Source organism: Hypomesus nipponensis, chromosome 22 (genome assembly GCF_054491055.1).
Source record: "Hypomesus nipponensis isolate SF chromosome 22, ASM5449105v1, whole genome shotgun sequence".
In the NCBI taxonomy this organism is placed as follows: domain Eukaryota; kingdom Metazoa; phylum Chordata; class Actinopteri; order Osmeriformes; family Osmeridae; genus Hypomesus; species Hypomesus nipponensis.
Window position 1 is genome coordinate 13070133 of NC_140382.1, and position 23310 is coordinate 13093442.

General features: G+C 52.0%; 1 protein-coding gene across 1 annotated transcript in view; it reads right to left on the bottom strand.

The window, feature by feature from the left end:
• The window catches only part of dnah6 (dynein, axonemal, heavy chain 6), a 40170-nt gene extending 16927 nt beyond the window's left edge, over positions 1-23243 (bottom strand). The window contains exons 1-53 of the mRNA XM_084686330.1: positions 23106-23243; positions 22507-22862; positions 22115-22303; positions 21719-21993; positions 21292-21559; positions 20989-21123; positions 20691-20805; positions 20457-20571; positions 19964-20174; positions 19759-19872; positions 19555-19665; positions 19357-19446; positions 19139-19259; positions 18840-18991; positions 18567-18719; positions 18221-18472; positions 17807-17935; positions 17499-17612; positions 17213-17356; positions 16898-17053; positions 16002-16052; positions 15733-15825; positions 15480-15599; positions 14925-15105; positions 14633-14729; positions 14047-14275; positions 13504-13668; positions 13255-13365; positions 12942-13067; positions 12656-12811; positions 11794-11955; positions 11394-11531; positions 10976-11143; positions 10654-10802; positions 9826-9933; positions 9336-9462; positions 8931-9143; positions 8506-8727; positions 8171-8293; positions 7423-7605; positions 7066-7209; positions 5925-6146; positions 5535-5682; positions 4951-5108; positions 3732-3863; positions 2813-2984; positions 2187-2333; positions 2018-2091; positions 1619-1773; positions 1200-1431; positions 916-1068; positions 616-756; positions 20-262 (exon numbers count right to left, since the gene is read on the bottom strand). Coding sequence (XP_084542456.1) covers positions 20-262; positions 616-756; positions 916-1068; positions 1200-1431; positions 1619-1773; positions 2018-2091; positions 2187-2333; positions 2813-2984; positions 3732-3863; positions 4951-5108; positions 5535-5682; positions 5925-6146; positions 7066-7209; positions 7423-7605; positions 8171-8293; positions 8506-8727; positions 8931-9143; positions 9336-9462; positions 9826-9933; positions 10654-10802; positions 10976-11143; positions 11394-11531; positions 11794-11955; positions 12656-12811; positions 12942-13067; positions 13255-13365; positions 13504-13668; positions 14047-14275; positions 14633-14729; positions 14925-15105; positions 15480-15599; positions 15733-15825; positions 16002-16052; positions 16898-17053; positions 17213-17356; positions 17499-17612; positions 17807-17935; positions 18221-18472; positions 18567-18719; positions 18840-18991; positions 19139-19259; positions 19357-19446; positions 19555-19665; positions 19759-19872; positions 19964-20174; positions 20457-20571; positions 20691-20805; positions 20989-21123; positions 21292-21559; positions 21719-21993; positions 22115-22303; positions 22507-22791 — 8172 coding nt within the window. The 5' untranslated portion in view covers positions 22792-22862; positions 23106-23243. The remainder of the gene's footprint in view (positions 1-19; positions 263-615; positions 757-915; positions 1069-1199; positions 1432-1618; positions 1774-2017; positions 2092-2186; positions 2334-2812; positions 2985-3731; positions 3864-4950; positions 5109-5534; positions 5683-5924; positions 6147-7065; positions 7210-7422; positions 7606-8170; positions 8294-8505; positions 8728-8930; positions 9144-9335; positions 9463-9825; positions 9934-10653; positions 10803-10975; positions 11144-11393; positions 11532-11793; positions 11956-12655; positions 12812-12941; positions 13068-13254; positions 13366-13503; positions 13669-14046; positions 14276-14632; positions 14730-14924; positions 15106-15479; positions 15600-15732; positions 15826-16001; positions 16053-16897; positions 17054-17212; positions 17357-17498; positions 17613-17806; positions 17936-18220; positions 18473-18566; positions 18720-18839; positions 18992-19138; positions 19260-19356; positions 19447-19554; positions 19666-19758; positions 19873-19963; positions 20175-20456; positions 20572-20690; positions 20806-20988; positions 21124-21291; positions 21560-21718; positions 21994-22114; positions 22304-22506; positions 22863-23105) is intronic.
• Positions 23244-23310: the final 67 nt, after the last annotated feature.

The following is a 23310-nucleotide window of genomic DNA, read 5'->3' on the forward strand; positions in this document are numbered from 1 at the left end:
TGTATGTTGAGCCCCTTACAGCCACGAGCTGCAGCCTCTTCTCCCCCAGCATGGTGAGGTACAGGTTGATGAGCTCCAGGTAGGAGGTGGGCGTGGTGTAGTAGCGGCGCCGCAGCTCTGAGTAGAAGCGCTCGGCCATGTCGGTGACGCTCACGTGGATCTCCACGCACATCTCCGAGAAGCTCTGCTTCATGGCCTCGCTGCCGAACTCCACGTTCCTGAAGAAGGTCTGGGAGACGGAGAGGAGAGCCTCGCGGGGCCACTGGGGGGGGGGAGGAGAGAGGAGGGGGGGAGGAGATGAGAGGAGGAATTGAGGGAGAGGGTTGCAGGTAGGGAGACAAGGGAGAGACAACTTTATTGTTCAATTCTTTTTTTTTTTTAAGTGTGAGAAGGTTGGTGACGTCGTTCATATCTGAACATAGAATAGAATGAAAGGGAGGGGACACTGCAAATAGACTGAGAGCTATCTCTCTCCCAAACACACACACAAACACACATACTCCGATAACTGTGATTGATGAATAATTCCACACTCTACCCAGTCTTCACACCGTTAGAGACTGATGTAAACAGACAGGGACAGAGGTACACACACACACACACACACACACAGACCTGGACAAACCAGTCGATGGTACAGCAGTTGACCAGGGAGGGGAACATCCGACAGCGGGATCTGAAGGCGTCGCCCACAGGGCTCATGCAGAGCACGATGTGCAGCTTCTCACGCACCCGGGAGATGAAGAACTGGAACACCTGGACCACACACACACACACACACACACACACACACGTTTGACGTGGGTGTAAATCGTGTTGGTGAGACTTTTACTGGACGTAAGGAGGGTTCGCATGTATAACATGCTGTGTATTTGTGTGTCTCTGTGTATCTGTGTCAGTAGTGTGTGAGTGTACCTCATCCCTGTTGCCCTCGTTAATTCCAGCCTCCTTGGCTTTGGGTCGCGTAGCAGCCAGAACATACTCCAGCTCATCCTTCTCAAACAGGTTGGGAACCTCGCCCGAGTTCAAGATGTTGTTTACGTCCTCCAGAAAGCCCTCTACCACGATCTGAAACACACACGTACACACACAAGATCCAGCTGGACGTGCATATTTGACACGGTGTTCTTCTCATCCCAGGATTTCATGGGCATTACACACACACACACACACACACACACATCCCCGCGCACACACACCTGTGTGTCGGTGAAGAGGAACACCATGTCCTTGCCCTCCACGCCAGCCATCTTGTAGAGCTTGCGGAGGTCGTCGTGGAAGCTGTCGTAGCTGTAGCCGCGGCTCAGCTCAATCTGGAAGCAGCGGTAGCCGCACATGTGCGCCGCCAGCCGCGTCAGGGACTGCTTCCCCGTGCCGCCCACGCCCACCAGCAGGGCGTTGCCGCGCTCCTGGCGGATCATCCGCGCTATCCTGCCAGGGGGTAGGTGAGGGGGGACGGGGTCAGCGGCCAGCGGCCAGTGAGGTAAGGGGGAGGAAGTTGTGAGGACAGTGGCCACAGGAAGTAAGTGCTGGTTCATGTCCTTCCGAGGGGTTCAACAAAGAAAGGGAGATAGTTGCTTGTCTGAGGGGTATTTTTTTTTCTTCCCAGCTCTGGTACCTGGATACGTGTTCCACGGCGTCCTGGAAGAACACCAGCTTGGTGTCCTTGGAGAAGGTCAGGTTGTAGTCGTCCAGGTAGTCCTGCAGCACGCCGCGGATCTTGTCTGGCTCTGTTAGGTCCTCATACAGCCGGTCAGCCTTCTCAGCCCCCACCTGGAGGGGGGGTTGGAGTCACGGAGGGAGAGAGTTCATTAACGGGAGGGAGGATGGAGAGATGGGGGAGGGGGAAGGAAGGTGGAGAGGACGAGAGGAGGAGGGAGGGATAACAAGCAAAAAAAGAAGATGAGCTGGCTGAATATGGACGGGAATAGACAGATCAATGAAAGCAGAGTGGTGGGAGACTGAACCATCGGGGATGAGCAAGCTGTCACTTCATGTGATTGAATTCAACCGTTACCTTGATGAAATCTCCAAAAATGATCGGCTTGGTCACAAAGTACGAGGGTTCCAAGTTGAAGCCAAAGTATTTGGCTGAAAGAAAAGCATATGACACAAGTTTGAGAGAAATCCCACCCAAACCAGAGAAGAGACTCTGACCAGAGGTCAAGCTCTGAGTGTGTTCTTACTGGCCATCTCAGACACCATGGTGTGGAAGTAGGTTTTGTCCTCATTGTTGATGAGGCGGTCATGGAAGACACGCTGGCACTCGTGACAGAAGAGCCTGAACACCTGGTTCTGGTCACGCACCGTCCCTGACTCACACTGAAGCATACCTGGAGGAGGAGGGGGGGGGGGGGGGGTAGATGATATAAATTAATAATTTAATTTAGCAAATGCTTTTACCAAACGTCCAGAGGAGGATTTGAACCTATGACCTCTGGATCTGCAGTCAGATGCTCTACCATTGAGCTAAACCCATCCCTAGCAGATCGAACACAATAAGAGGCAAAAGCAATGTAGTCCTGTCCTGTCATGTCCTGTTTCATCTTGTTAAGTCAATTATTCAAATCAAATTTTATATACAGATGGCATGATAAACAGAGGGATGGAGAGAGAGGATGCTGGTTTGGAATTGTGTATCTTTCTGTTAAAAAGCTATGCTCTGAGAGGGCTATGAATGTACTGTTGTTGGAGTTGTGTGTGTGTGTAGAAGTTTTTTAAGCAGTCAGTTTAGCTCAGGCCAGACGGTTCTGATGGTTCCCTGTCTCTAGGCCTGCTGGTGCTAGTGAGTGAGTGTGTGTGTGTGTCGTACCCTGGACACACTTGGACAGGTCTCGGAGGTTGAAGACGTAGTGGGACTTGGCGGGCGTGGGCAGCAGGTCCACGCTCATGCGCTGGTAGATCTCCACGGCAGCGTCCACGATGCTGGCCGCACAGCTCCTCACAGCCTGGGTGAAGTCACTGAGGAAACCTCCCAGGATCGCCTGGAGGACCGACGGACGGACGGGAGACCGTGAGAGAGAGAGCAGAGAGAGAGGGGGAGAGAGAGGGGGAGGAAGACAGGGAGAGGGAGAAAAAGAGAGGGAGAGAGAAAGATGGAGAAACAGAGAGCAAGAGACGGGGAGAAAGAGGGATAGAGACAGAAAGGAGATGACACACGGAGAGAAAGAATGAGTAATGGGTATGTGCAGTGTGTGTGTGTGTGTACAGACAATTCAGCCAAGCAAGTGTGTACACAGTATCAAGGCCAGCAGGTGTTCCAGTGAAGTACTTTCATTTGGGGAACAGATGAGTGATTCAGCAAATCACCAAGACAACTTGCTATCATCAAATAGGATTTAAAAAACGTCATAAACCCATTGATGGAATATTCTGGGCCTGACTCTGTAAACGTATATTTGATTGAATACTGAATCGTTTAATATTGAGGATTTAGAGCCAAAAGGTGCGTAAGTGCCACATGTGAAAATGTGAGTAATATCAAATGAGGGCTCTCAGAGATCCACTGTTGTGCCAAAAGAACACGAGTGAAATGATGACCCAAAGTTTGGAATGAAAACGAAACTCAAAGGTGTAACAGGAAAAGTGAGGCTTTGGGCGAAATATGTTTAGGCTCTCATGTCAAATCTCGTACAACACACTTCAGCCCCCCTTGACTCCAAGCCCGCGTCACAGTATGTGCTTAAGGTGGATTCTGATCCAGGGTCAAAGTTCAAAAGGGAAGCCCACACCTTGAAGATCTGTTTGAGGGAGTGTTCTGAGGGCGTGGGCAGACACAGCATGCTGAAGTGACGGATGAAGCGAGGGGACACGGGGTTACGCCCGCCCCCAGGAGGGGCGCACGCCGCCGCGATGGTCATGTCCTGGAGCGGAGAGAGGGGGAGGGGGGAGAGAGAGAGAGAGAGAGACGAGGAAAAACGGGGGAGAGAGAGAGAGGCAAACATAGAGAGAGTGAAGGGGTTAGAGAGACAGAGAGAGAAAGAAGTGAAGTCAAAGACAAAGACAGACCAAGAAAAATAGGGAGGGAGAGGGAAAAAGAGGCAGAGGAAAATAGAGAGGCAGAGGAAAGAGAGACAGAGAGAGGCAGAGGAAAGAGAGACAGAGAGGCAGAGGAAAGAGAGACAGAGAGAGGCAGAGGAAAGAGAGACAGAGAGGCAGAGGAAAGAGAGACAGAGAGAGGCAGAGGAAAGCAGGAAGGATAAGACTGAGATGAGTGTTAACATTCAACATTCTCAACCCTATTTTCACATCCATCTGGAGCATTGATTTGAGGTTCAATCGATACTTCATTTGAGTATTAACCTCCAGATTCTTGCTGCAGCAACAAGCGTTGCATTCATGATCTCTAAAGTCTGTGTGTGTGTGTGTGTTACTGTGTTTTCATGTCCTCTATACCGTGTCTGTGTGTGTGTGGCTGTTTGTATGTTTCTTTTTCCTCAAGAGGGTGTTTAACTGCTCTCCACATATTGTGTACATGTGTCATGTGTGTGTGTGTAAACGACCTGGTTTTCCCTCTTTGGTTGGTCGAATGTGTTGTTTAATCTCATTTCCTGTTTACTTGGGAGTGCGCCAGAACTAGCGACTCAGCAACCTTGCTGCTCCGGAGCACAGCCTCACAGCCGACCCACGCCCGCTTCAAACAGAAGAACCCAGCTTCTCTCCCATGTATCCTAAATGATTCACCCTGTACGCTGTCTACATTCACCACACGTGTGTCTGTGATGAGAGAGTGTGTGTTGGCGAGATTTGATCCCAGACGACAAATGAATATGAGATCTGTGGCGGACATGGTAAATAGAGGGAAACACACACATTGCCAAATATTTGCGTTTCAAAGTGTGTGTGTGTGGTCACAGATGTTTGTGTGGACTTCCCCCCCCCCACGTGCTCGTGTGTTCACGTGTCTTAATGGACGTTCACACACATGTATGTGTGTGTGTGTGTCTGCACCTGGATCTCCTTCCAGAAGAACTTCTCCCGGTCGTAGAAGCCCTGGAAGTCCTGGAACTGCCTCAGCAGCTCTATAGGGGGCTGGGAGCCATAGGTGTCCAGCTTGGGCATGTTCAGGTCATCCACAAAGATCACTATCTTCTTGTTACCGGGGGCACCTGGAAGCGAGGGAACGAGAGAGGGGGAGGGAGAGAGGGATTGGTGGAAGAAGGCCGAATGAGGGGCCAATGACATGAAGTTTAAGTGACAGCGACAGGACATGTATGCACCGCCTGTCCCTCCTCTCTCCTGTTTCTGTCACTCTCTCAAGACTAGTCAAGTGTGTGTGTGTGTGTGACTCAATCTTCGCTGCCTGCCTTCCCACTTTCTCTCTCTCTCTCTCTCTCTCTCTCTCTCTCTCTCTCTCTCTCTCTCTCTCTCTCTCTCTCTATCTCTCTCTCTCTATGTCTCTCTCTCTCTCTCTCTCTCCCCCCACCTCTCTTTCTCACTCCTTCTCCCTCTCTCTCCCCCCGTCTCCATTCCACTCCTTGTCCCTCTCCCCCTCCCCCCTCTCCCCCTCCCCGTCTCTCCTCCCTCCCTCCTACCCAGGATGTTCTTTCTCTTCTTCTCCAGTTTGGACTCGATGATCTCCTGTGTGCGTGCTGAGGATGTCTGGGCAGAGAAGTTGATGTAGACGGGGACATAGCCCTCCCTCTCCTGAATGCTGTTGAGCAGGCCACGCGCCACCACCGACTGGAGCGCACACACACACACGCATGTATACACCCGGACTCGCATGTAGACACACACACACACACAAGCACACGCACACAAATACACAGAAAGACACGTCCATGAGTCGAGGACAAGGTCAAAATTCCCCTGAACTTGAGTATCAGTCATCGTTAGCTACTTGTATGTGCATGTGTTTATATGTGGGTGTTTCTGTGTGTGTGCATGTCCCTGTGTGCTTGTGCGTGTGTGTGTGTCCACACCTTGCCCACGCCGGTGATCCCGGTGAAGAGCACCGAGTGTCTGACGGAGAGCAGCTTCTCCATCAGGTAGCCGTAGCGCACCGTGTCGGTGGTGGGCACCAGCATCTCGAAGAAGGGCAGCTCGCGGTCGTAGCGGAAGGCAGGGATGACCCTCTCCCACGGCTCCAGGCGCTTGGTGGAGAAGTCCATGTACACGCTCCACAGGTCCCCCGAGCTGGGCAGCTACACACACACACACACACACACGTGCAGAGACAGTCACACACACACACACGTGCAGAGACAGTCACACACAAACACAGGCGAGCGAGCAAGCGCACGCGTACACCCATGCAAAACACATACGTGAGCACACACACACACACAAGCTTGGTTTTTACATGCATATTATTTACACCCTGGCTGGCTCTCGCTCCATCTCACAGTAAACAAACTGCACAAACACACATTCCTCTCCTTCTCCAGTTTACTCATCACCTCTTCCTTTAAATTACCATGTTCTCTCCATTCCTGGAAAAGAAGGGTGGGGAAACCGAGCCAATAGAGAGAGGGACAGAGAGACAGACACGAAGGGAGAGAGATCAGTAGAGACCAAGAGTTAGAAAGACAAAGAGAGAGAGTGTTGTGAGTATGTTCTCATGTAAGCACACAGGAAATCTAAATTTCTTCCACAGTGTGCTTCCACAAAAAGAGAGTATGCGACAGAGCGCGAGAGCAAGAGAAAGAGAGAGCAAGAGAGAGAGAGAGAGACAAAGATAGAGAGAGGGAGAGAGATAGAGAGAGGGAGAGAGATAGACAGAGATACAGAGCTGAGCTCATGTTTATGCTAAATCCCCATCCACCTCATGGACCAGGGGAGGCACAAACATCTTCTTTGTAAAGATGTTTTTCTTTACATACATGAGCTCAATATTTTTCCATTTCATGTTTTCCAAATACATATTTAGTGCTCCAAAAATGTTCCCTCAATATATGTTCTTCTGGTATCAGTAGACTGGCTGGCTCCAACATCTGACCTTGTGGTCCTCACATCTAGCTAGCATGCTAATGTCAGCGCCATACTCATAGCTTTCCATGTTGGGGAAAGAGGTTTGAAGGCCGTTGGTGCACGTGTTAGAGATGATGGGGAGGAAGGCCCTACCTTGGCATCACTGTTGTCCTCAAACTGTTGGCGAACGAAGCTGTCAAAGGCGTCCCAGTAGTCATCCGTCACGTTGCCCCCCACAGACCACAGGTAGCAGAACACAAAGGTCTGGCACACCACGCTGTTGAGGTTCTTGGCATCCTGACACACACACACATCCACACACACACATCCACACACACGCAGACATACAGAGGAGAGTTGGTTTCCAAGATCTGGAAGGATGTGTTCGGCTATGACAGTGCATGTGGAATCAGCGTACAGCATACATTCTCCCATCCACCGTGTGTGTGTACGTGTGTGTGTGTGTGTGTACTTGTGTGTGTGTGTACTTGTGTGTGTGTGTGGCCGCACCATGCCGAGGTCGGGGCCCCCGCTGCCGAGCAGCAGAGCCTCCAGCAGGCAGCAGAGGGAGGTGACCTTGCTGATGTCCACTTGGCCCATGGCCTGGACGCAGCGCCGCTGGACAAACTGCAGGCCGCGCTCCACGTACTGGTCAAACAGCTCCAGCAGGTAGCTACGCACCCTCTCTGGGAACTGGGGGAGGGGGTGGGAGACACAAGAGAAAGGAAGAAAAAAGAAAGACAAAAAGAAAGAGTGAGAGAAATAGATGGCAAAAGAGAGACATGTAGGGAGACAAAGAGTAAGACGGATAGAGAGACAGAGATCATTTCCAACACTTTGCTTCCACGTGTGTTGAATTGAAGGGCTGTGCGCAAACTCCAGTCTCATCACTTTCACCACCAGACAGGAAGCACACTAACAGACACCCCACAGCACTTTGTCAGCTCAAATTCATAGGTCAGCCCCTGAAAACCTTTGAAAACATGCGTGTCCTGCAAAACAGAAGGAGAGAGTTCAAAGGCCGCTGCTCAGGGCATGGACCTGTGTACCTCTTAGGAGGGGGGCTGTACAGAGACACCTTTGAAGCCTCATTTGTCACCAAACAGAAACGCTGACAGTGGTCAGAGGAAGGATGTGTTCCTTTTTAAAAAGGAACACCACAACAAAACACAATAAAACATCAATATAAAAAGACAAAAAACAGCAGAATAATAACGCTGTTTGGTGGTGGTGTCTTGTTGTCTGGGTGTTTTGGTACCTTTTTGCCTAGTCTAGTGATCCATGTCTTGACGTAGGGGGTCCACTTGAGCTCCTCAGAGTCGATGTAGACCATCCCACATCGACTCACTGTGGCTGGGGATGCCACCGCAAGGTCCTGGACCTGAGACACACACACACACACACATTTGAACAAACGTGGACACATACACACACATGAGCAAAAACATATACACACAAACACACACACGCACACAGAAAAACATACACAAATACACAAATGCACAGATGCACAAATAAAATACATGTTCCCACCCCTCTGTTGAACAGCCCCCCCTCAGACACACACACACACAGACACAGAGAGAGGCAGACCTCAAACACCATGTGTATGGAGGGCGTCAGCTTGATCCTCTCGCTGTTGGCCAGACACAGCATCTTGTTGTCGTCCAGGACCGTGTTCATGTTCTCGATCCACAGGGCGTCCACCGGCCCGTCGCTGACGATCCACTTGTGGTCATCGCTGGTGTCGTTGACCGCCGCGCGCACGCTCAGGGCCATCAGGCCGTCCCGCCACTCCAGGGTCAGGACGTTCACCTGGAGGGGGGGGAGGTCAAGGGTCAGGCCTCCTGGGTCTGTGACTTGGTGAGGGATTTGGGGATTAGATTTAAGGAGTCAGGGGTTACAATGTAGGGATTGGGAGTTTTAAATGAGGAGTTCAAATGTAGTTGTGTGGTTGGTTCACACGTCAGCTTTAGGGTGGTGGGGTGAGGGGGTCACCGGGTGGAGCAGCAGGGTACCTCTCCGTACAGCTCCCCCATAGTGACAGACTTGGGGTTGAGGATGTAGGTCTTGACAGGCAGGTAGAAGGGGTTGTTGGTGCCGTAGCCCAGGCCATGGAGGGTCTCCAGGGTGTCTGCCAGCACGGTGTACACCGTGGTCTTACCCCCCCCCGTGGGGCCCACCAGCATCACGCCGTGGCGCACGATCATGGTCTCATACAGCTGGATGACCTGGGGGGGGGGGAGAGAGAGAGAGAGAGAGAGAGAGAGAGAGAGAGAGAGAGAGAGAGAGAGAGAGAGAGAGAGAGAGAGAGAGAGAGAGAGAGAGAGCTCGACATGCCTGTATGCCTGGATCGTTATGAAAAAAAAGACTAAAAGTCCAAGCTAGTTAGGGGGGGGGGGGTGGGGGGGTGGGTTGGGGACCTTGTTGGTCATGGTGTCGAGCGGCTGCAGGTTGCGGAGCGTGAGACACTCCAGGATGGTGGAGTGGAGGATCCCGTAGTCGTGATCCGGGATACACACCCCGGGGAACAGGTCAGACAGGATCCCGCTAGGACACACACATGTTATCAATCACAGAGACATGGCCATGCACTCACACGGGATAAATATTCATCGCAAAGACATGGGAACACAAACAAGTTATAAATATTAATCACAAAGACAAGGGCATACAAACCCATACGCACACACAGACACACATCATAAATGTATATCACATAAACACACACATGTACACATACACACAGACACACACACACATTTGAAACCACAAAGACACATACATGCACACTGCATGGTGAGAGTGTGGTCACTAGGTGTACCATGAGAGCAGAACGTTTCGATGGTTCCTAACAGGTGGAGCATCAGCATGAGGTCCTCAGCCCTCCTCTATCCTGGCTCAGAACATTACCTGAAGAGAACAGTGTCGTCTGTGAGGAACTTGGGCAGGTTAGCATCTCTCAGGGCCCGGATCAGAACCACGTCCTCACTTAGGTGAGGGTTCTCCCTCTTCAGAGACCTGGGGGAACACACACACACACACACACAATCAAGCTGTGATAACTAATGCGCTTGTCCTGGTTAACATACGACATGGCAAAGTATCTGAGAATCTCCCATGAATCACTCACCCATTACTGAGAACCCTCGAGAGATTGTACTTATTACCACATGCATCACTCGGAAGGGTTACCTTCCCAAACGACGTTATGCACTCACACGCACGCATGCATGCATGCTCTTTTTTCATTTTTGGGGGGGGCATTTCTGCCTTTAATATGTATTGCTGATGGAGATAGTGGGTTTGGAACTAACAGGATACGTGAGGAGAGATTCATCCCTGTCTAGTCCTCATTACAGCAACAGCCCCCACCCCCTCTGGGCCCATTAACACCCTCACCAGACTGGGCTGGGAGTAAACAGAGCAGAGGTGCTCAGCCTGAACAAGTTAACTGTGACGTCAGCACTTTCCATTTCTCAAAAGTGAAAATACATTAAAGAGTAATTATGCTTCCCAGACAATCGGGCCTAGTCACTTGATTGACTCAGTTGTCGTCCTGAACTTCGCTTTACTCATGTTGTGTGCGTGACTCAGAATGTTCCTGTGATTGCTGTGTGCTCTGTTATGACTGTATGAGCTACGCAGGTGATGGCAAAGAATGTTATGGCCCCTCAAATCCGCTAAATGCCACAAAGTGCATATTCCCAGTTTGTGAGTGGAGCCGGCCGGCTGCCTCACCCGGCCATGACCAGGACAGACTTGACGGCCCTCATGCCAAAGTCATAGTGGTCCTGCTGGGAGAGCTGCTCCGAGCACAGCTTGTACATCTGGGTCATCTTCCTGGCCAGGGTCTTACTGGACTCAAAGCCCTCAGAGTACAGGATCACCTGGAGAGGAACGGGCCCACACACACACATACACACACACACACACACACAGACACACGCACACAATTACTCAATGTCACACTCACTTTCACAGAGGAACACAGAATAAGTCCAAGCTAGGTATTAAGGTTAAACACACGTGCGCGCACACACACACACACACTCTCTCTGACCTCGGCGATGAGGGCGTAGTTGGGCACCATCATGGCGATGGGTCTGAACAGGGCTTTGAGGTTGTCTGGCAGCTCTGTGCGGCCTGCGTAGCCTGGGTTCATGGTGATGAAGGCAGCGCACGTCATCACCAGCTTGATCTCACGGCCCTCAAACATGAACCTGGACAGCTGGAGAGGGACACACACAGAGACACACAGACACACAGACACACACACACAGAGGCACAACCACACACAGAGAGGCACACACACACAGAGACACAGAGGCACAGACACACAAACACACAGACACACAAAACACACAGACACAAGTTTAAACCCCCAAAAAGTCCCTTAAAACCCTCTTATTGAGTCCAAGTCATGTTCATGCGTAGTGCTTTTCACAGGATTTCCAAGGCGGGAGGGTGGCCCTGTGTACCTTGGCCATCTTGGCGTTGCGGATGGTAATGAGCTGCTGGGCGATGACAGACAGCACCTCGATGTCGATGCGGTTGAACTCGTCGAAGCAGCACCAGGCTCCCGATTGGGCCAGGCCACTGAAGAACCGCCCCATCATCTGGGAAGGGGGTACAGGGATTGGGTGAAACAAAAGTCGACTGACAGCTAAAACGAGCAGGGTGAGAAGCGGTCATTATCAGAATTATTATCATAATCCCAATGTCTGGTTTGTCAGTGGTCCAACGGCGTGCTTAGCAGAAGAGGATGAGTTGGCTGATTGCTGTGGATACACCACCATCTAGTGCTTCAGTCGGGGAAACGCAATTGAAGAAAGAAGTGAAGAAAAGGGAGGAGTGTAAAGGAGGAGGAGAAGAGGAGACCTTGTAGTCCAGGCCGTCAGAGCAGTTGAACACCACACACTGGATGGCCAGGGCCTTGGCCAGGTCCTTAGTGGTCTCGGTCTTCCCCGTCCCTGCCGGCCCGGCGGGGGCCCCTCCCAGGTCCAGCTGGAGGGCCCCCATCAGACACAGGTAGCAGCGGTCCTGCAAACACACAGGAGGGAGGGAGGGAGGGAGGGAGGGAGGGAGGGAGGGAGGGAGGGAGGGAGGGAGGGAGGGAGGGAGGGAGGGAGGGAGGGAGGGAGGGAGGGAGGGAGGGAGGGAGGGAGGGAGGGAGGGAGGGAGGGAGGGAGGGAGGGAGGGAGGGAGGGAGGGAGGGAGGGAGGGAGGGAGGGAGGGAGGGAGGGAGGGAGGGAGGGAGGGATTGGTGGATGGAGAGATTAGGAGTGATTAGGTGGAATGGAAGGAAGATGGCAGGATGGATGGATGGGTGGCTGGATAAACACAACCAATGTTTGATCAATCGCATACACAAAAGCAACTTCAATCTAAATGTGAGACACAAGCACATGCCTTCAGGCTGCAGTTATGAACCCAGTTTGTACCTCAGAGGTGTAATACTGGTGATGGGGAGAGTAACTAACTCATGTACATATATACAAGGTCCTGAAAGCACAAGCCTCCAGATACAGACAGGGATTTCTCCACTGACAACAAGTGCTCAGCTCATGCAATATCAATCTAATGAAAAACTCTGTCTTGAGGCACACACGCGCACACATTTCCATTGTAATAGGCCTAACTCAATTACAGTGGTGGTTGCCCCTTCTTGATTGTTGAACCTTCTGTGTGTTTTGATACAGAAATTCTCTCCTGTGTAGATGTGTGTGTGTGTGTGTGGTACCGTGAGGGGGGTGATGACCAGGCGGGGACAGGCCCCCAGGTACTCATATCCATAGATGTACATGGAGAGGGCCATGCGGGCGACACAGTTGTCCAGGTCCAGGTCCCAGTAGTAACGAAGCTGTCTCTGCCACTCAAAGTTGTTGCCAGAGTCCACCTACACACACACACATTACACACACAGATACAGACACAGGTAGAATTTTGACAACCGGATCAAACTGACCCTCCTAAAACTCCACTACCCACAAGGCAGTGGGGGGTGGAAGTGTTTGGGTCCTTCCTACCTTCTGCTGCACGAGGTCGGTGACGATGTCTCTGGCGTGCACGTCGATGGTGATGAGGGCCGTGATGATGTTCCTGTGGAGGAGGGGGAGCTGGCCTCTCACCAGGGCTGCCAGGGCGTTCAGCCTCTGGAGCACACACACAAACAAACATGCATAAATACATAAGTAAATACCCACAAAAATAGGAGTCACACAACGTTGTTCACAATACACACGTCCGACACCCCCCCCCCCCCCCCAGGTGACGTCATGCATTGGGAGGAGAAAAGCAGAAGCCTGCAGTAGTTCAGACAGAGGGTGGTGTGACACTTACATCAAAGTTGGTGAACTCAAACTCCTGCAGGGCCTGGAAGTGGTCGTGGTCTCCCTCCAGGCAGCCGTCCAAGTCACGGCACCACATCAACTGGGAGATGGTCAGCACCACCTGGTGGACGGGAAGATGAAGTGCAACTTCAACACACAGTGGTACTGAATAAGCACGACCACACTGTGAGGAGGCAGAGAGTCCTCAATGGCATCGCTTGGAGAAGACAAATGACACAGAAGCAATGTGTGTGTGTACCTGTGAGGGGTGTCCGGCCACCACCCACTCCTCCCTGGTCCTGCTCTGGTAGTCAGCGATGGAGGCCTTGCTGAGGCGGCGCAGGGAGGAGAACATGGCCTCCTCCACCTTCCCCAGCCAGTCCTCCACGTTCCCACGCGCCTTCAGCCCTTTGGCCAGGCCCACCTGCACACACACACACACACACACATGCAGATACACACACACACACACAAAAACACACTGGGTGACGGGAGCGTTGGTTCCAGAGAGTGAGACAGTCCGAGAGAGATGCAACATCAGGAGCAGCAGACAGAGAGAGAGAGAGAGAGAGAGAGAGAGAGAGAGAGAGAGAGAGAGAGAGAGAGAGAGAGAGAGAGAGAGAGAGAGAGAGAGAGAGAGAGAGAGAGAGAGAGAGAGAGAGAGAGAGAGAGAGAGAGAGAGAGAGAGAGAGAGAGAGAGAGAGAGAGAGAGAGAGAGAGAGAGAGATGCCACACTACAGGAAGAACCAGAGCAGTGACCAGCAAGAGAGATCCCAGAGAGAGAGAGAGACCAGCAGTCTACCTTCTCTCCCTCCGGGGACACCATGGCCAGGATTTCGTTGCTGTACACCTTCTCGTGCTCGCCGTCGGTGGGCCCCGCCCCCATGGCGCCCGGCGGGGGCGGGGGCAGCAGGGCGAACTCTAGACGGGAGATGGCGTCAAAGCACTTCCTGAGGTGGGGCTGCACGGCCTGGGGGTTCCGCGTCTGAGCCAGGATCTCCAGCAGCTCATCGTTGGACAGGAAGTAGAACCTGGGAAGGGACGGCGTCGGGGGGGTGATGCGAGCGAGGCAGAGCGCCATCCAATGACATGACCAATCTCCGTTTGAATCTTTGTCCGTTTGAATATAAAATGTTTTATGGATTTCTCAAACATTTATCGTTTTATGTCAATGCTGTAAATGTACAGCGTTTATGCAGCTATATGACTGTTGAAGTAGCAGACCTCAGTTGATCACAATGATCGATGCCTTTAAAGTAATTAAAGGTGCATTTGATATGACTTCCACCGATCCATCAGTCTGATTGCAGTGGGTGAGGTAAATCAAGAGTTAGCAATGGTATTTGACAGTACCGGTTATTAGCCTGGGTTGTGTTTTGGTGCGGTACCTGGGGAAGATGACCCTCTTGGACTCCAGATAGGCCTCCAGACATTTCTGGATCTGGTCCAAAAGAGCATTGTTGTTCTGGAAGATCTCCAGAAGACCTGAGCAAAGCAAACAACATGTTGAGAAAGTGGATACACGTGTGTGTCTGTGTGTTTGTGTGTGTCTACATGTATCCTTGTATGTGCATGTATGTGTGCAGGAGTGTGTGTGTGTGTGTTCTGCGTGTATCATTGTATGTCTGTTTGTGTGCATGTACAGGATGTGCACAGGAGTGTGTGTGTGTGTGTGTGTACCGGGCTGCGTGGCGGCCCTCAGAGCGTTGGGCAGTCTGTTGACCTTCCTCATGATCTCCTTCCAGGACTTGTCCACCTGCAGGAACATCTTGGCCTCAGCGGGCAGCTGTCTCTGGATGTCTGGGGCACTGAAGATGCTCTCCAGGTACAACCAGTTACGCTGACACGTCAACCACTCTTCCTGGAGGGAGGGAGGGAGGGAGGGAGGGAGGGAGGGAGGGAGGGAGGGAGGGAGGGAGGGAGGGAGGGAGGGAGGGAGGGAGGGAGGGAGGGAGGGAGGGAGGGAGGGAGGGAGGGAGGGAGGGAGGGAAAAAGAAGATGTGGGGAGGAGGGTGAGGAAAAAGAATGAGACGGAGGGAGGGAAAGAGGGGGTGTAGTGGAGGGAGGTGGGGAGGGGGAGAGAGAGAGGAGAGGACCACAATCATGCATGTGCATCACCATATCGTAAACAATTGATACAGAATATACGTACACACTGTTTACTGTGTAGGTATGATTTTGTTCCAGATGGAAAGATTTGGAGCCTTAATCAGCCTGCGTGTGCGAAGATCTCACCAGGGTCTGGCTGAACAGGGCCAGCTGTCTCTGCCAGTCGTCTACTCTGGCCTTGATGGGTCCCACGTAGCGCGATGATGCCACCGTGGCCATGTTAATGGTACTGTCATCCAGGAGCACCTGGCAGCACACACACACACACCAAACCGACACACTGAGATGCTTGGTCCCAGTCCACCAAAATGAGCATAGGATGACGGTGGGATGAGATGCTGGAGCGTGAGGAGGATGATGAAGATGATGAGGTCCTAACCTGGAGGTCGTCTGTCCCTCCCAGGATGAAGACGTCTTTGGTCTCCCGGTGAGGGAGGACCGCAAACTCTGTGGTCTTCCACGAGTCCTCCACCTAAACACAGACGGCCGTGGTGGGGGTTCACAAAAACAAAAGGATCTCTTTGGGAAATCTTCCTTTTTCCATCCATCCATCCATCCATCCTTCCCTCCCTCACTCTGCCTTCCTTCCTTCCTTCCTTTACCCTTCCTCCCTCCTTCCCTGCCTCCCAGCACCTCTCCCTCCCTTACCTTCTTGAGGATGGTCTCGAGGGAAGCTTCTCCTGAGGCCTGGCCAGACACCTGGAGGGGAGAGCAGGGTGGTCACCACATCCTCTCATCATCACATCCTCTCATCACCACATCCTCTCATCACCACATCATCACATCCTCTCATCACCACATCCTCTCATCACCACATCCTCTCATCACCACATCATCACATCCTCTCATCACCACATCCTCTCATCACCACATCCTCTCATCACCACATCACCACATCCTCTCATCACCACATCATCACATCCTCTCATCACCACATCCTCTCATCACCACATCACCACATCCTCTCATCACCACATCATCACATCCTCTCATCATCACATCCTCTCATCACCACATTACCACATCCTCTCATCACCACATCACCACATCCTCTCATCACCACAACACCACATCCTCTCATCACCACATCACCACATCCTCTCATCACCACATCCTTCATCACCACATCATCACATCACATCATAACATCACCACATCACCACATCCTCTCATCACCACATCACATCATAACATCACCACATCACCACATCCTCTCATCACCACATCCTCTCATCACCACATCATCACATCCTCTCATCACCACATCCTCTCATCATGACATCACCACATCATGACATCACCACATCCTCTCATCACAACATCACCACACAGTGACAGCAACACCTGTACATGATCTATCCCCTCAGGGAAGAAAGAGAATCGGAACCCAAGACAAGTAGATATGTGTATACGTGTCTGTTCATGTGTATTGCTGTGTGTGTGTATGTATGTATCTGTGTTTGTGTGTCTGTCCATGTGTGTGTGTCTGTCCCAGTTGGTGTGTGTGTGTGTGTCCATGCGTGTGCGGTGTGTGTGTGTGTTACCTCCTGGATCTCAACGGTGTAGTGGAAGATGTTGAGCTGCTCCAGTGAGGCCAGAGTGAGAGGCTCCTCAGTGAGGCTGGCCTCTACGATGGCCTCCAGCATCTCCCAGTGACGGCCCTTCAGACACGGGTTACGCAGGTCCGTCACCACCGGCAACTGGGGAGGAGGGGGAGCACATGTTTGTTACGCTGTACACACACACACACACACACACAGGTGCACAATGCTCCGTCACACTCTCACAAGCACATACACCCAACCTTGACCATGAGTCTGAAGGAAGAATCGGGATGAAGACTATACACACACACACACCTTCTCCCTCATGGCCTCCACCTTCTCCTTGAGGTGGGGCACCACGTTGTTCGGGGGCAGGCCCTTCTCCAGCTGATTCACAGACTTGGCGTACTTGTTGACCTGGATGCTCAGCTGCTCTGGGTCCAGCTCCTCAAACTTACACTGGAGGGGAGGAGAGGATGAGAGAGAAAAGAGAGAAAAGCAGAGAAGAGGAGGGGAGAGGAAGGTTGCACCATGTCAAGTCAAGGTGTTTGACGCCGGATAATCTTCCTCCAGCCCCCACAATCCCTTCTCTCCATCCCACCTCCATCCATCCAGCCTGCAGGACGTCCCACTCCTCCAGAGAGTCCCACAGCAGGTGCTTGAGCTTGACCTCCGCACTCAGCTCCTCCAGGGCCTCGTACTTGGTCACCTCCACCTGGAAGGTCAAAGGTTAAAAAGTAAGAGTCAATTGGAAGTAAATAAGGTATTATGGGGTCATCTGACAGCAAGCATGAGATTCCAGGGAACCTAAAATGAATCCATTCCAGAACAGAGATTTCTCCAGGAAAGAATGGCCTTCCATGAAGAGTGAGTTTGGGACGCCCCCTGGAGGCAAGAGCAGGACTCCACCTTGAAGTTCTTCTGGTAGGACCTGTAGGTGAAGGCCTGGGCCTGCAGCTCGTCTATGGAGATCTGGATCTCATCCAGCAGCAGGCGCAGCTTGGGCCGATCTGCCTCGATATCCAGGATCTGACGGTCCTGATGACACACACACACACACACATGCAACCAGGCTTGGAAACACCATCGTATTTCCTTGCGTGGATGTTCGAGAGCGCAAGAGTTCAAGATCAAGAGTGACACACACACACACACAGACACACACAGACACACACACACACACAGACAGACAGACAGACAGACAGACAGACAGACAGACACAGACAGACACAGACAGACAGACAGACAGACAGACACACACACACACACACACACACACACACACACACACACACACAGACAGACAGACAGATGCGTGGTTACCTGGGCCTGCTGCTGCACCCTCCTGACCTCCAGGTTGAGCTCGGTGATGTCCTTCTGCAGGTGGCTGCAGAACTTGTCCACGTTGGCGTCCCTCTCGCCCACCGCCTTGTCGATGGCGTTCTTCACCGAGGTGATGGAGGGGTGGAGCGTGGCGTACACGGCAAAGTCCTCGGGGGGCGTGGGCACAGAGTACAGGCCAATCAGCTTGTACATCTCAGTCACGGTCTCTGTCTGCTGGTCCAGCACCACGATCTGAGTAGAGCAGAGGACAGGACACACATTGTATTGTTTCCATGAAAGGGAAGACAACATCCTCTTGATGATGATGATGATGGCGCTCTCTCACCCTCTCCTGGACCTCCTCCAGGAAGGTGAGGGAGTTGACAAACTCGATGGTCGCCGTGGGGCCGAACTCCAGCTTGAACTGGGCGTCCTGGGCTTCGGCGATGACGGCGTCTATCTTCCTCTTAGCCAGCAGGGGGAGCATGTCGTTGATGGCCTGAGGGGAGTGGGGTGGGGGGGGACAAAGGTGAGGGATATGTGGGTGTGTGTGTGTGCACCCCTGCGTGTCCCTGCACTCATGTATATCATGTGTGTGTGTGTGTGTGTGTGTCCTGACCTCCAGACACCTCAGGGGTGAGGGGATGAGCTTGCCCTTCAGCTGGGTGGTGTCCACCAGCAGCATGCCCAGGTGTCTCTTCTGCTTGATGGCCAGGGCCTCCTTATGCTCCCGGTGGTACTTCTCCAGGCTCTCCGCAAAGAACGCCACCCCTGAGTGGGTGGCCCACACACACACACACACATGCCAACACACACACACACAGACAGCAGATCTAAAACTTCATCCACCTCATTGTAGGCCTTAGCAACATCGTTGATGACGATGATGACGATGATGATGACGGTGATGAAGAGTACCGTGGTCCTGCTCCCGCAGGTCGTCCAGGTCCAGGCTCTCGTTCTCCCGGTAGATGAGACGGAAGCGCTCGAAGGTGCGTGCGTACACGCTGGCCGAGTCAAAGGCAAACTGGAGCGATTGCTGTGCGGGGTGAAAGGAAGCGTGCCAGAGAGAGAGAGACATAAGGTCACCTCTTCGGTCAGGTTAGGTGAGGGGACAATCTGGCGCGGGTGCAGACCTTGATGTTGAGCACGATGGTCGTGAGGTGTTTGTCATCTTCAAGCATGGACTCCAGACTGGGACCATCTCCGCACACCTTCTCCTCTATCTGGACACACACACACACAGTTATAAATAATATTTACGAATTATAAATATTATAAAATGTATTGGAGCTGGAGTTGGGCATCCTGATAGGTGTTTTCCCGTGACACACCTTGTTACTGATCATGGGCTGAGTGAAGGCATCAAAGTACGAGTCAGGGACCAGCGTCTCCAGGGAGAGAACCGTCTCGTGGAACTGAGAGATGATGTCTGTTACACACTCCTGTCAGGAGAACACACACACGGATATGTCAAGATGAGGGAAATCAGGTTGTGAGTCGGAGCGGTCATGCTGACATGAGGGGGAGGAGCGGACCTGGAACTGGTCCAGGGAGGGTTCATAGGTCAGAGCGTGAGTCTCCAGCATGAGCTCTGACATGAACATGGGCTGCAGGGGAGGGGCCTCGGAACTGGAATCTGGCCCGGCAGCCTGACACACACACACACACACAAACACACAAAATAAGGACATATAACAGAGAAGCCAAAGGCTCAGTAAGTGATTCTTGAACCTCCAGCACCTTCTTGTTTGTGTCATCGGATGCTGCAACGGTGTTGCTCCTGGCATCGGGGACGGCGGCCACGGCCTCGGGGTCAGCCCAGCTGTGGATGACAGCGTGCGTGGGGGTACAGCTGATCTGCTCCTGCAGCACCGCCAGCAGCCCGGCCACAGAGTTGACAACCAGGATATGCATGGTGTTCACAATCAGGTAGTCTGCCAGTCGGACAAAACTACAACCAAGATGGAGGGAGAGAAGCGATCTGGTTGAAACTACAAACAAGATGGAGGGAGAGAAGTGATCTGGTTGAAACTACAAACAAGATGGAGGGAGAGAAGTGATCTGGTTGAAACTACAAACAAGATGGAGGGAGAGAATGGATCTGGTTTAAACTACAAACAAGATGGAGGGAGAGAAGCAAATCTGGTTGAAACTACAAACAAGATGGAGGGAGAAAACCTTCCCATGCTGAAACTACAAAAAAGATGGAGGGAGATGGTTGAGTGTGACCAACCAGGTGAGACGTCTGCAGTGGTATCTTTTGTTGGCCTGCTCTGTGTAGCTCATCTTCTCTGCATCCTCCTCAAACAAATCCATCTCAGGAGAAGGCTTACTCTCTGTCTCCTCACCTGATCACACACACACATACAAACACACACACGTAGGCGCACACAGGGTCAGAGATGAGTCAAACATGAGGGATGGAGCGCGTATGTGTGTGCGTGTATGGGTGTGCGAATGTGTGTACCTCCATCATAGCTGCTGTAGTCAGGTGTGTATCCTGCTTCCAGCATGGTTGTGCGACACGCACTCATGGTCACCTCCTTTACCAGTTCTCTGAAATCTTTTAAACGAGACGCTACCTGTAGAGAAACACACACAAACAAATACTTCAACATTTACTCAAATCGCATCAGAGTCAAAAAAGACAAGAGACACCTTTCCATGTTATTGTTATGAGACACAGACGCTCACACTCATTAATACAAGGACACACACAGACATGCGCGCACACACACACACACAGACACACACACGCTCCGCACCTCCTGCAGCTGTTTGTACTGGGCCTCCTGGAAGTCCTCTAGAGTGTAGGTGTGCTCTTTGTCAATGCAGCACAGGCCCATGTCACTGATCCTGTAGCACATCTCCCTGATGTGGATCAGAGCAGGACGCAAAGACTGGGGGGAACAGCATGCGCAAATCATAGAAGACGTTCAATGGACATCTTGTATTCTTTGCCATGTCATCATTTTAGCAGGGTAGGTCAAACAGTGAATATGGATTTGCAACAAACCCAAAAACGATCAACAAAACAAAACCCATGAGCCTTCCACTCTGTTGCTCACCTCGTTGACGATGAACAGGCGCTCCCGGAGAGACCTCTTGCACTTGTTGAACTTCTTGGAGCGCACGTTGGTCCTCCACACGCGGAACGCCTTCCACTTCCTGAAGAGGACGAAGGTGGGGATGCGCAGCAGGCGCCGGTGGCGCTGGTACTCCTGCTGCCAGCGCTCCAGGGGCACAAACTCCACCTGGCCGTCGTACATGGAGGTCACGCCCTGCTGGCTGACGATGTAGTAGTCCTGCTTGTTGATGTTCTCATACGTCACGATCCTGAGAGGGTGCGGAACGCTTTATTGGCGACCCGTCTCTGCGTGAGTGCATCCTTTGAGCGTCCTGTTTGATTTGGGTCTCACTCTTGGAGGGAGACATACAGTATTTCATGGAAATAGTTTGTTGGTGTGTGTGTGTGTGTGTGTGCGTGTGTCTCACTTGAGGTTGAAGGCGTCATATTTGATGGAAGACTTGGGCACTGCTGAGGTCATGTACAGGAAGCCTAGGTGGGGGTTGTCTCTGATGACCCTGACGATGTCAGCGGGGGAGCGGATGTTGGCACGGACCACCTCCTCGGCCGAGTCGAACCTGAGGGGCTGAGCGGACTCCCCGGGGGAGGGGCTGTGGCGGAAAGGAGCGCCGGAGGGGGTCTTGACAGAGCGGGGGCGTTTGGGGGGCGTGGGGCCACAGAGCGCGCTCTGGTCATGACGCACCTGGAATAGGAAACATAGAGATGGGATATGGTATCTCTCTCTCTCCCACTCTCTTTCTTTATTGACCTCTCTCACGATGAACTTGCGCTCCTCTTTTGCTCTATCCATGCTTGTGTCTGACCTGTTTGTCCCTGACGTGCACGGGTAGCTCAGGAAGGTGCAGGCTGGAGCTCTCTTGGGGCTCGTCCTGCCACGCCACCCCAAGGGGAGAGGCTGTGGGGGGCTTCCAGCCTGACTGGATCAGCCTCTCCCGGTTCTGCTTGTAGATGAACTCGGGGTGTTTCTGGTCCTGGTACTTCTTCAACACGGGCTACGTGGTTGCGATGGGAACAGGGTTTGCATCAAATGTGGATATTAATGTTTCTGCTATATCTGTATTTATGCTCAAGAACTCTTCGGAAATGTTAGTCAACAAATAGATGTGATTTATGTATCATAGCAACTGACCTACTTTTTCTATATACTCACATATATACATATACATCACACACACACACACACACACACACACACCAGTATCTCAAGCAGCATTGGTTTTTGACCCGCCCTCCTGCGCTCTTGGGCCCTGGTAGAGTGTGTGAACACCAGAGCGTCTGGGTTACCACGACATTGAGCCGGTGCTACCGATACTAGTCTTGACCTGAGCACCTCCGCGTCTACATGGCCCACGGGCATGCCGTACTTTCTCCGCTGTCTGGTCGAGGACGACCCGGCTGTGGCCCCCTTCTCGCTGCTGCCTGAGCTAGCCTGGCGGCGAGGTGAGTCACCGGGTGTGTTCTGGGTCACGGATGACGACATGACACGCCCCTCCTAAAACCTAGTAGTAGCCTACCCGGGCCCCGGACTCTACGGTCAGTGCGGATAGAGGACTGGTCCGAGGGTAGGGGGAGAAGAGTTTCACAATTTATTAACATAATAAAACACACTTTGCTACTTTTGATAAATAAAGCAAGGCTAGATATTCCGTAGGCTACATACGTACTAGCCATTAGGTTAGCTAATACTAGTACAACGCCCGAAGGCATTTTGAACTACTGTAACGTTAGACTACTGTACAGTAGTTGGCAAGCTATCAAATATGTTCTTGTCAATTAATGTGAATTATTACTTACAAGTCAATAACAAGTTATGGAAGACATGGGAGGTAATCTTCTTAAATACATGTATCAAAAGCAACGTCGAAAAGTTCTTATCCAAAACAAGAAAACTGATGTTTGCAAATCTGAAGTTTACTGTTTCTTAGCAACAAGCTCCGCTCCCGGCATACCACGTGACCAAACACCGGGGCACATGAAGGCAGGAGATGGATGGTATGTA